The sequence below is a fragment of the Euprymna scolopes genome, chromosome 34, assembly GCF_053919585.1.
Source record: "Euprymna scolopes isolate OS-2025 chromosome 34, ASM5391958v1, whole genome shotgun sequence".
NCBI lineage: Eukaryota > Metazoa > Mollusca > Cephalopoda > Sepiida > Sepiolidae > Euprymna > Euprymna scolopes.
The window spans coordinates 1,601,235-1,613,417 of NC_136515.1; the positions used below are offsets into that span (position 1 = coordinate 1,601,235).

Below are 12,183 nucleotides of genomic sequence, written 5' to 3' on the forward strand. Positions count from 1 at the left end.
CAAACTTGCAACATCTCTTCTGTGAGATAGAGGTTGCAGGGAAGAGAAAAGGACATCTCCTACGAGGCTACGAAGTCTATTTTGAACTCTATCAAGGCATGAATTATGATGTAGATTAGAAAATATTTATTGTTCATTTTAGTTAGTTTAAAGCATAGGTTCTCAATGGGAACTAAATTCACCCCTAGGTGTGAATTTTGGATTTTCGGAAGTGGGGTGGGGATTTTTGAACCCATTTATAGTTTTAACTTTTTTTGTTTTTATTTACAGAATTCGGAGCCCAGCATGAATAAAAAAAAAAAAAATTAAAAAAAAAAAAAAGAAAATACGATCATTCATATATTTAATATGGATCCACATCCATCATCATAAATGGAGAAGAAAAATGCCCCAGTGTGTTATTTGTAGTACAATTTCGACAAATGATTCTATGAAACCAGCAAATATGAAGCAACATTTGCAAAATGTTCATCCTCATCACAAAGACAAGAACATTTTTTTGAACAACATGGGAATGCTCTCAAAAAGACGATGAAGCTGTTTTCAACAGAAAATTTTAAAGAAAAAAAAAAAAAGTTACTGAAGCTTAGTATTTCGTAGCACTTGAAATAGCAAAGCAGTGCAATTTTTTGAGACAGGCAATCTTGGAAAGGACGGGAAATGAGGGGGAATGACATTATTACAAACGGTGAGAGGGGTGCATAGACCATGCAAAGTTGAGAACCCCTGGCTTAAAGGAAAATGATACTATGATTATCTTCAAACTGGAAAAATTATGAAGTTCAATGGTTAAACTACCACTGAGAATTTTTGCATTTCATTAACCTACCTTGATTATTATCCGTAGTGCTTGAAAAAAGTGTGTTTATAACAACAAAAGAAATCCTCAACTCTCTGAGACTGATGGCGGCATATTGTATGGAAGCAATGGACAGTTATAATCTGGAGATATCTATCCAGATACTGAAGTAATATGTACAAGGCGTATTTGAATCAATTCCCACTTTATTTATGCCGTTATATTCATTTATTTATGACTGAACGAATTAGTTCAACCAGGTCTCTTTTTACATACCAGAATATTAACTTTAAAAAAAAATACACAAAATCTTTTTCAAAAACAACTTTATTATGTACATACCCGTCACGGAACGAAGATGACATATTCCAAAACTCACGGAAATTGATTAAGTAGTTTTTTTTTTTTTGTTTGTTTAACTAGGAAAATCAAATTATATAACAGTCCTGGATATGACCTTAAGCTATATCCGATGGTGAGGCCCCAGCTTGCGAGCTTTGGGGAGTGTGGAGCCACCCTTTAAATGCCATTGCTCCCAGGTCCACTCTGACCCGGAGTGGTAATATCTGTTAGGGTCCCAACTATGGATTAAATAGAAACTGACTTAAAAATATATATATACTCCATTAAAAAAATGTTCTTCAAAATCACTGGATTCGGCATTAAATAACCTGAAAAGGGTTGATATGCTGTAAAAACAAAAACAATCAACCAAATTATATAACAAAGCAAGATATTATGTTTTGAACCGCCATGTTTTATAAACAGGTAGGAGACAACACAATTCGAACTATCAAGATCAAAATCAGCCTTGTAATGAGTACAATTTACTATTAAAATTGCTAAAAATCATTAAAAAAAGCTTTTCTGTACAAATATTAATACGTACAAAACGTGTTTGAATCAATTCCTACTTTACGCCGTTATAATCATTTATTTACGACTGAACGAATTATTTCATCCAGGTCATAAAGGGTTTAAGTTTATTAGATATAAATATAAAAAAAATGAAAAAAAATTACCGCATCTTGGAGACTTTCCAAAGAATCTTTGATGCTCATTAGTGGTTCTTCATCAAATTTGGTATTCACTTGGAACTCTAATTTTGGTGAGATTCCCTAAAGAGAAGAAAAACAACAAGTATTGATTGTGATGACATCATCTTCGTTTTTATGTACTAACGAATTGCTGCTTATCAAGACTCAAAGGACACTCGAGGATAACAACTACAAAAAAAAAAAACTTCTCAATCACCGACTGCCGTGACAAATAACACCTTACCTAATACTCAGTCCTTCAACAGGTGCTACCACATCAGGCTGTCTGAAGATATTGGCTTCCTGAGACAAAATGCACTTACCATTGATTCTTCACTTTGTAAATTCCATTATTTTAATTTTCACACTTTTGCACCGATTTTCCCCGGCTAAAACCCCAATATAAAGTTTTGCATGGGTTTGAATACCCTGTATATTAAGTTTCATATCTATAGACCAAAAATTGACAGAGGAGTTTTGTAGGCAAAATTTTTTAAACAAATATATATACACATACATAAATATATATATAGAAAGAGTTTTGTGTTTACTATAAGCTTTTTGCGCAAATATTATGCCAGTATAAATCATGTAGAATATCTCCATGAAAATAATTACACATAATAGTTAACTAAAGATGATCATCCCTTAAGAAAACCGTAAAAACTAATAGAAAATTGATTAAAATGAATGTTTAAAAGAATATGCAAATTAGCTAGATCTTTTGCAGATGAATGCAATTCCATGACCCATAACAAAGTTGTATTTTCTTTTTAAATAAATAGAAAAAAGGTTTTTAATACGAACATCAATGCACAAACAAAACTCAGATTCATAGGAGTACATATACATTAGTGCTGAGACGAGGAATCGGAATCAGAAAAATTGGAATATTTGAAGGTATCGGAATCGGTATTGGAATCGGATAAATTGGAATATTTGAAGGTATCGGAATCGGTATTGGAATCGGAAAAATTGGAATATTTGAAGGCATCAGAATCGGTATTGGAATCGGAAAAATTGGAATATTTGAAGGCATCGGAATCGGTATTGGAATCGGAAAAATTGGAATATTTGAAGGTATCGGAATCGGTATTGGAATCAAAAAAATTGGAATATTTGAAGGTATCGGAATCGGTATTGGAATCAGAAAAATTGGAATATTTGAAGGTATCGGAATCGGTATTGGAATCAGAAAAATTGGAATATTTGAAGGTATCAGAATCGGTATAGGAATCGGAAAAATTGGAATATTTGAAGGTATCGGAATCGGTATTGGAATCAGAAAAATTGGAATATTTGAAGGTATCGGAATCGGTATTGGAATCAGAAAAATTGGAATATTTGAAGGTATCAGAATCGGTATTGGAATCGGAAAAATTGGAATATTTGAAGGTATCGGAATCGGTATTGGAATCAGAAAAATTGGAATATTTGAAGGTATCGGAATCGGTATTGGAATCGGAAAAATTGGAATATTTGAAGGTATCGCAATCGGTATTGGAATCGGAAAAATTGGAATATTTGAAGGTATCGGAATCGGTATTGGAATCGGAAAAATTGGAATATTTGAAAGTATCGGAATCGGTATTGGAATTGGAAAAATTGGAATATTTGAAGGTATCGGAATCGGTATTGGAATCGGAAAAATTTGTACCGATTTTCCGATGCCAAAACGATCCTTTTAATTGCCTTTTTTATTTGATTTTGTTTAAAGCAAAATCTTCCATTGCTGGTAAAGATGATAACACAAAAACATTTATTGATTTTAAACCACCAGTGAAACCGAAATCGATAGATCGTCCTCCACAAGTATATTTTTACGTTTAGGAAAATATCTGCACATTTAAAATGTACAAGGAGCGTGCAATAAGTAATGACCCTGACCCACTTCCCATAGCAGTAGAGCAACGAAACTTGGCACAGTTATTAGTCTTTCTCTACATAGAAACTACCCAGAGTTATGCATTTCTCCCATCGTTTGATGCAGCTCTGGAGACCGTTTTTGTAGAACACCCCAGGTTGGTCCTCCAACGACAACGTGACTTCAGAAATCAAGGCTGTATCATCTGGGAAACACTTTCCTTTTAAAAACAACTTCATGGCTGGGAAGAGGTGAAAGTCAGAGGGTGCAAGGTCAGGAGAGTAGGGAGGATGGGGAAGGATTTCATAACCACACGCCCGTGCTTCTGATCTGGCGACATGCGAGTTGTGGACCAGAGCGTTGTCCTACAGGAGGAGGGTGTCTTTGCTGATCTTGCCCCGCCTCTTGATTTTGATAGCTTCCCTTAATTTCCTCAAAAGTGAAGTATAATAGGCTGTAATTGTGGTACCCTTTGCCGGAAATCTGTCATCCCTACTCCGTCCTGGTCCCAAAAGACTTTGAGCATGACCTTGCCAGCGGAGGGCTGCACCCTTGCCTTCTTTGGAGGTGGTGAGTCCAAGTGCTTCCACTGCATTCACTGGGCTTTGGTCTCTGGATCATAGTGATGGACCCAGGTTTCATCCTGTGTAATCAGTCTTTTGAAATACTTTGACTCATCTTCTTGGCACATCTCTAAATTCATCCTTGAGCACTCGACGCATCCTGGCTTTTTGAATGGTGTGAGCAACCTGGGAATCCATCTGGCAGACACCTTATGCATATGCAAATGGTCATGAATGATAGTTTCCACAGACCCTGTACTAATCTTGACATCTTGGGCTATTTGGCGAATAGTGAATAGTAATGCGCCGTTCTTCCAAAATGGCAGCCTCAACTTGACGGACAGATGCCTCATCAATAGCAAAAGGGGGATGACCAGGTCTTGGAGCTGTTTCCACAGACTTCCGGCCATGTTTGAATTCCTGATGACAGCGTTTTACAAGGTCATATGATGGGGCATTATTACCATAAGTTTGTTTCATTTCATCAAAAGTCTCCTGTGGTGTGCGTTCTTTCAAATACAAAAACTGGATCGCTGCTCGACATTCAACAGGCTCCATTTCACACCTGACTCAGTTCAAAACCCTGTAAAACAGAAACCACAATTAGTTCAGAGCTGTAATTTGCCACATAACCTGTAGAGATATAAATCATTGCACATGCAAAATTTCAGCTAGATCAGACAACTGTAAGTGGGTCAAGGCCATTACTTATTGCACCCCCCTCGTATGTTTTATAGTTAAATATTTGAATATGTTAATAGTTAAATATTTGAATATTTATAAAGAATCGGAATCGGAATCGGAATCGGTAACTGTATTGGAATGGGGAATTTAGTACAGAATCGGTAATTGTACCAGAATCGAGAAAAATATTAGAATCGTCCCATCACTAATATATATATATATATATATATATATATATATATATATATATATATATATATACTAGCATTTCAGCCCGGCTTTGCCCGGGTGTTTTGAGGTGTACGCTTAGCAAATTAAAAAAAAAGTCAATTTTTTTTTAATTTGACCCCTATTATGACCCCTTAAAATTTATAGTTTCGGGCTCAAATCACTTTATTAAGTTAGATCCAGGTTCAAGGAACCTATATCTAAAATTTCAAGTGTCTAGACCCAAAATTGTCGGAGGAGTTTGGTAGAGTTCTTAAAGGTAAAATCGTTGAAATTTGACCCCTTAACAGCCAAATTTCTGGCTGACACCCGTCACATCGATTTTCCCAAATCTCAGTACCCGGTATTTCAAATTTTGAGTCTATAGACTAAAAATTGACAGAGTTATTGCGTAGGGAAATGTACACAGACAGACAGACAGACAGACAGACACGTTCACTTTTATAGATATATAGATATATATATATATATGTATGTATATATATATATATATGTATGTATATATATGTATGTATATATATATACATACATATATATATATACATACATAGATATATATATATATATATATATATACATACATATATATATATATACATACATATATATATATATATATATATATATATATATATATATATATATATATATATAGAGAGAGAGAGAGAGAGAGAGAGAAGGTATACTCACTGTATATTCTGGTGCCCTCATCATTAGCAGCTCTCTTTGAGTCCCTGCATAGACTGGAGTAAGAGAAAAGTACGGGTAGAGGAAGCCAAGGGCTGAGTCACAATAAGCTGCCAGTTGGAAAGCCCCATTTTTGTGTGACTTTTGAATCAATTCGATGAAGACCATCTGGTCTTTTAAAACAAAGGAAAGAAAAAGAAATACAAAAACTAAATAATAATAAAATGTAATAATATCATATATAGCCACACTGATGAGTCATACTTAAGATGACGCATATATGTATATGGATATTAAAAAAATTTATTACAGAAATAATTCTGTGTGTGTGTGTGTGTGTGTGCGCGCGCGTGCATTAAAAATGAAAAAAAAAGATCTAACGTTTCGCCTTCTGTTTCGTGGGCTTTTTCCAAAGCAAAGAAACAGAAAAAGCTAAAAGTGATACATGACGAGAGAATCAGTTATGTGGGAGAACATATATATATATACATATATATATATATATATATATATATATATATATATATATATATAGATAGATAGATAGATAGATAGAAAGAGAGAGAGAGAGAGAGAGAGAGAGGTAAAAGAAAAATCACTGCTGTCAGAGAGCGACACCGCAGAGTAGCCTCAGCAGTGATCACAACTTTCCGATGTCCCCACTGTTCAAGACTTTGTGCCTCTAGGCTGGGGCTGCAGAGCCACCTTCATATTCATAGATGAGATGCAAAACGAAAACGTCATCATCGAATCTGATGGACAACCAACCAACACACACACACACACACACACACACACACACACACACACACACACACACACACACATATATATATAAAATTTTAGTCATTCAATAAATTTTAAAATTTATGATGTGGAATGGTTGAATTTCAAATCCAAAGATTTTTATAATTCTATGTAAGACAAAGAATATTATTTATTCGCTCTATCTTGTATATCGAGCAATTTTTATTTAGATGGGATAGTACTTATAGAATATTACTGCCAATAATATTTTATAAGACCTATAATCACAGATTTCCATACCAGTTGATTGTTAGATAATTTTATTCTGAAGTATATATATATATATATATATATATATATATATATATATATATATATATATATATATGATGAAAATAATGGAAATAGTATTCTGACAAAATAGAGAAAATAAAAAAGGAACAAACCGTATTATGTGTTCACCAACGTTTCGTCTTTATTTATTCACCCAGAGGAAGTCTCGAAATAAAGACGAAACGTTGGTGAACACATAATACGGTTTGCTCCTTTTTTATTCTCTCTCTCTCTATATATATATATATATTCATATATATATATATATATATATATATATATATATATATATATATATATATATATATATATATATAATCGGTTGACAAGTAAGTTTTCGTCATAATACTTTTACTTTATATATCATTCCAAAGAGCATTTTACGTTCAATCTAATCGTTTAAATTACAATCGTTGTCAAAAAATTGTTTTCTTTTTAGAACCTTGAATATAAGATTAAAAGAAAGCAAATTTGCACAATTTTCTTATTTCAATTCAAGCTAGACAGAAAAGCAGCTGGAACAGCTCGCGATATCAATGAAGCGTTTGGCCCAGGAACCACTACTGAATGCACAGCACAATGGTGGTTTAAGAAATTTCGTGGCGGTGACAAGAGTCTAGAAGATGATAAACGTAGTGCTCGGCCACTGTATGTCGACAATTATCAATTAAGAGCCTTAGTCGAAGTCAATTCACACACAACTATTTGAGAACTTGCTTCTGAATTAGACGTAACATATACGACGATTCACAACCACTTGAGAGATTGGAAAGACGAAAAAACTTGATAAATGGGTGCCTCACGAATTGAATAGCCAAAAGAAACGCTGTTATGAAGTGTCATCTTCCCTTTTATGCAACAAGAATGACCCGCTTTTTGACCGGGTTGTGACTTGCTATGAAATATGGGTGCTTTATGACAACCAGCGATGCTTAATACAATGATTAGACGCCAATGAAGCTCCACGACACTTCCCAAAGCTCAAACTGTACCAAAAGAAGGTTATGCTGACTGTTTGGTGGTCTGCGCCCAGTCTCATTCATTACAGTTTTTTGAATGCAGGCGAAACCATTACTGCAAAGAAGTATTCTCAACAAATGGATGAAATGCATCAGAAACTTCGACAACAACACCCAGCATTAGTCAACCGAAAAGCCCCAATTCTCCTCCACGACAAGGCCTTACCGCACATTAAACCGACCCGACGGAAGTTGAATGAATTGGGCTAAAAAAACTCTGCCTCACTCGCCATACTCTCCAGACCTATCACCTACTGACTACCACTTTTTCAACCATCTCAACAACTTTCTGCATGAGAAATGCTTCAAAAGTCTAAGCGATATTAAAAAAGCCTTCATTGCCACCAAAATGCCAGATTTTTATTCTCCTAGCATAAATACACTCGTTTTGCGTTGGCAAAAGCGTGTTGATTCTAATGGTGCTTATTTCGATCAATAAATTTTTGTTTGAGCCGAGATATGTTGATTTGAATTTAAAAGTTAAAAACTGCAAAAACTTTCTTGTCAACCTAATGATACATATATATCTATAATATAAAGCTGAACGTCTGTGTGTGTGTCTGGTCGCGAATAGGCACCTTTGTGGCCTTTGGGCCAAGATCAAAGTGTAGTATCTATCCGGCAGATACTGCAAGCAAAGACCATATGTGGGGGCGACCCCACATATAAGACCTTGGTCAATGTAGGGGCAACCCTTCATACCAATTGTCACTATCCAGCTCCCCTACTCCCCGGGGAGTTGGACCCCATTTCCCCTTTACTCCTCACTTTAAAAATCGGCCTTGTGCCTAATTTGCTCAGTGGGGGAGCAAATAAATATCTCAAAGTGTAGTATCTGTTCCGGCAGATACTGCAAGCAAAGACCATATGTGGGGGCGACCCCATATATAAGACCTTGGTCAATGTAGGGGAACCCTTCATACCAATTGTCACTATCAAGCTCCCCTACTCCCCGGGGAATTGGTCCCCATTTCTCCTTCACTCCTCACATTAAAAATCGACCTTGTGCCTAATTTGCTCGCTGGGGAAGCAAATGAATATCTGGTCGCGAATAGGCTCCTATATGGTTGACTATTATAGAAAACTGATCACATATAATGATAGAAGATGTATCGAGACACAGGAATGGGTATGTTTGATCTAGCATAATGATGATTCATTAAAATTGTGGGGTCTGTGTACGCGTCTGGTCCACAAAGTATGGAAATAAAAAATTTAAGAATTAAAAAAAAAACGTTTAAAAGTGTTTTTGCTATAGATGTACATAATAATACTTTGATAAGTATGTTTCAACTTAAATAGGGATGGTATAATAAAATTGTGGGGTCTGCATTCGCGCCTGGCCTCCATAGAATAGAAATAGGCACAAACTTTAATAAAGACAATTAGTTCAGAGCTGTAATTTGCCACATAACCCGTAGAGATATAAATCATTGCACATGCAAAATTTCAGCTAGATCAGACAACTGGAAGTGGGTCAGGGGCATTACTTATTGTACGCCCCTCGTATATGGGAATGTCGAAAAACAATATTTCAGACCATTTGCATTAGGTAGGGTTGGGATGAATTTATTAATTAGGAGCAGTTCACTGAACTTGGATCAGGGTCGATCTTTTAAAATATATGAAATCAATATCTGTCTTCATTTTAGGAACTCATTCAATTTTTTATGTTTAGAATCTTACGACAACATTTTTTTTTAAAGATAAAATCTACTATTTTCTTTATGCAAATATAGTCATACCTTGCTACAATGTACCGACCATTTCGATCATTATCGATTTATCAGCCAAAAAAAATTTGAAAATTAAAAAAAAGTTCAAGAACATTTTTTAATTTTAGAGGAGAAAAATATTTTATCATGTCTAGCGTGTAGCATGGTTTAATGTTCTTAAAAAAAAAAACCTTTTTCCAGATGAAAACCGATTAAAAATTTTTCCACATCTGAATACCCTACATACTAAATCCCAAGTCTATAGATACAAAATTTGTTGAGTATATAGTTTTAGAAGTGTTCTCACTCACTTATATAGATATACTAGCAGGCTACCCGGTGTTGCCCGGTCGTAAAATATGCATAAATATTATAGTTTCATTCATCCAGAAACTGATACATGTGCATGTGAGTACTGTTTTTTTTTTTTTTTTTTTCTGAACAGTTCACGTCTTGTAAGTAAAAAAAAAAAATACTCAAGCTGAGATCAAAACCAAAACCTAAAGATAGGGAGTCAAGTGCGATAACCATTAGGCCAGGTGGACATAATCTTTACAAAGTGTTTTCAAACCTACTTATACTTTATGCAAGGAGCTCTTTCATGATCGTACATTCGCAGTTGTGAAACTGTTGACAAACAGATAAAAATCTAATCCCCCACATGTATCAATTTTTCAATCTTAACTCCTTAGCAGCTCTTTTTTCCGGATGAAAACTGATTAAAACTTTTCCATATGTCTGAATACCATATATGCCAAATATCAAGTATGTAGATCAAAAATTCGTTGAGTATATAGGTTGAAAAGTGTCCTCACCCACACATTCTCACTTTTATATGGAGGGTTATTCGTATTGTTATTCATCGGACTATTGTTTTCATCTTGAGCGTGATTTTCACAACGTTTCGGTCAATGTAACTTCCGACCTTCTTTAGGTGCATCTTGTTGAGCTTGACATATAAAGTTTCCGGTGTTCAACCACGTGGCCATAAAAATATTTTTCATTGCCTTCGAAAATAACTGTGGTAATTTTATGAAGGTATTCCAAACGTGCATGTTTTTTATTCTCCTAAAGAGAAAAAAACAATTCTCCATTTGGATAATTATAATTGCACATTGGGATAATTTTAATCTAACAAAATATAACAGACCTCTATCCAGTCATGGCTGATGGAACAAGAACATGCTATCCCTGTGAAGTAAATAAAGGGTCCCATTCAAAATTCCGTCCAAATTCCTGAGTTTGATAGAAACACTCCCAAGTTCGACAAGATACACCTGAAGAAGGTCGGAGGTTACATTGACCGAAACGTTGTGAAAATCACACTCAAGATGAGAACAGTAGTCCGATGAATAGTAATACAAATAACCAACCCTTATCTCAAAAATTCAGAAACGTTATATAGATGGTATTGATTTGTATATAAGGAGGAATGGCGGCTATAAGAAGGATGAATTGGAGAGGACACGCATTAAGTTTTCTTCTTTTTTTTAATTCAATTTTCACCCCAAAGAAGGCACAATGCCATTTTGAAGTAGGGAGCTACTATCGGGGACATAATTTGCAGGAATATTATGAAGGGAGTTGAGCAGCAAGATGTCTGTTCACATTACACTTGAACTTCTGCATGTCAGTATAGTTCGGAAAGTAGAATCCCGGAAGGGAGTTTCAAAGTCTAGCAGTTCTGGGAAAGAAACTATTGGAGTAAAAAGCTTTCTTAGATCTAGGGATCTCTACTGTGTAGGGGTGGGATTTAGCTGCTTGTCTGGTTTGTTGGGGGGGGTTACATCCAGAGTGTACAAGTGCTTGTAGTTCGTCAGAGCATCCACCATTAAAATACTTGTAGAACAGGCAGAGAGATGCAACATTTCGTCGATGGGACAGAGGCTGAAGCCTAGATGACAGTTCATGACCTATCAGATTGACGACTCTCTTTTGAACGCTGTCTAGGAGCAAGAGACTAGTAGCAGATGCACCAGCTCAAATGTGACAACAGTACTCCATACATGGGCAAATGGTGGCCTTATAGAGGTACAGGATACTTTCAAACGTAAGTAATTTTCTAGCACAGTAAAGAGAGTTCACCTTCTTCGCAGCGGTCTTGGCAATGCTCTCAATGTATTTATTCCAGTTCATGTTCCCTGTAAACGTTAGGCCGAGGAGCTTAAAGCAAGTACTTTCAGGTAATGTGTTCTTGACCATTGCTATTGGTGGTAGAGAAGGTTTCTTGTAATTATTGAAGGAGACAAGCTTAGTCTTGCCAGCATTGAATGTAACAGTTTTTTGGCAGTTGTGAGTTACAGTTTAAGTTAAGGGGGGTTGGTACGAATTGTGGTGTTAGTGAGGAGGAGTTCTAACCATTTTTTTTTTTACACTATATAAAAAATCATTAGTTTTGTTTACTGGAAGTCTGGAGAGAGAGAGAGAGAGAGAGAGAGAGAAAGAAAGAGAGGGAGTGGTGGAAAGATATTTAATAATATATACAACAAATACTGACTCAAAGAGTC

At 35.4% G+C, this 12,183-nt stretch overlaps 1 protein-coding gene across 2 annotated transcripts in view; it reads right to left on the bottom strand.

Annotated features, from left to right (window-relative positions):
* The window catches only part of LOC145259074 (spermatogenesis-associated protein 6-like), a 60,165-nt gene that overhangs the window by 25,739 nt on the left and 22,243 nt on the right, over positions 1-12,183 (bottom strand). The window contains exons 4-5 of one of the 2 annotated variants that reach the window (XM_080116704.1): positions 5,866-5,918; positions 1,822-1,917 (exon numbers count right to left, since the gene is read on the bottom strand). In XM_080116704.1, coding sequence (XP_079972830.1) covers positions 1,822-1,917; positions 5,866-5,918 — 149 coding nt within the window. Of the gene's footprint in view, positions 1-1,821; positions 1,918-5,865; positions 6,036-12,183 lie in introns of both variants that reach the window. The other variant, XM_080116703.1, reaches the window with a different exon arrangement.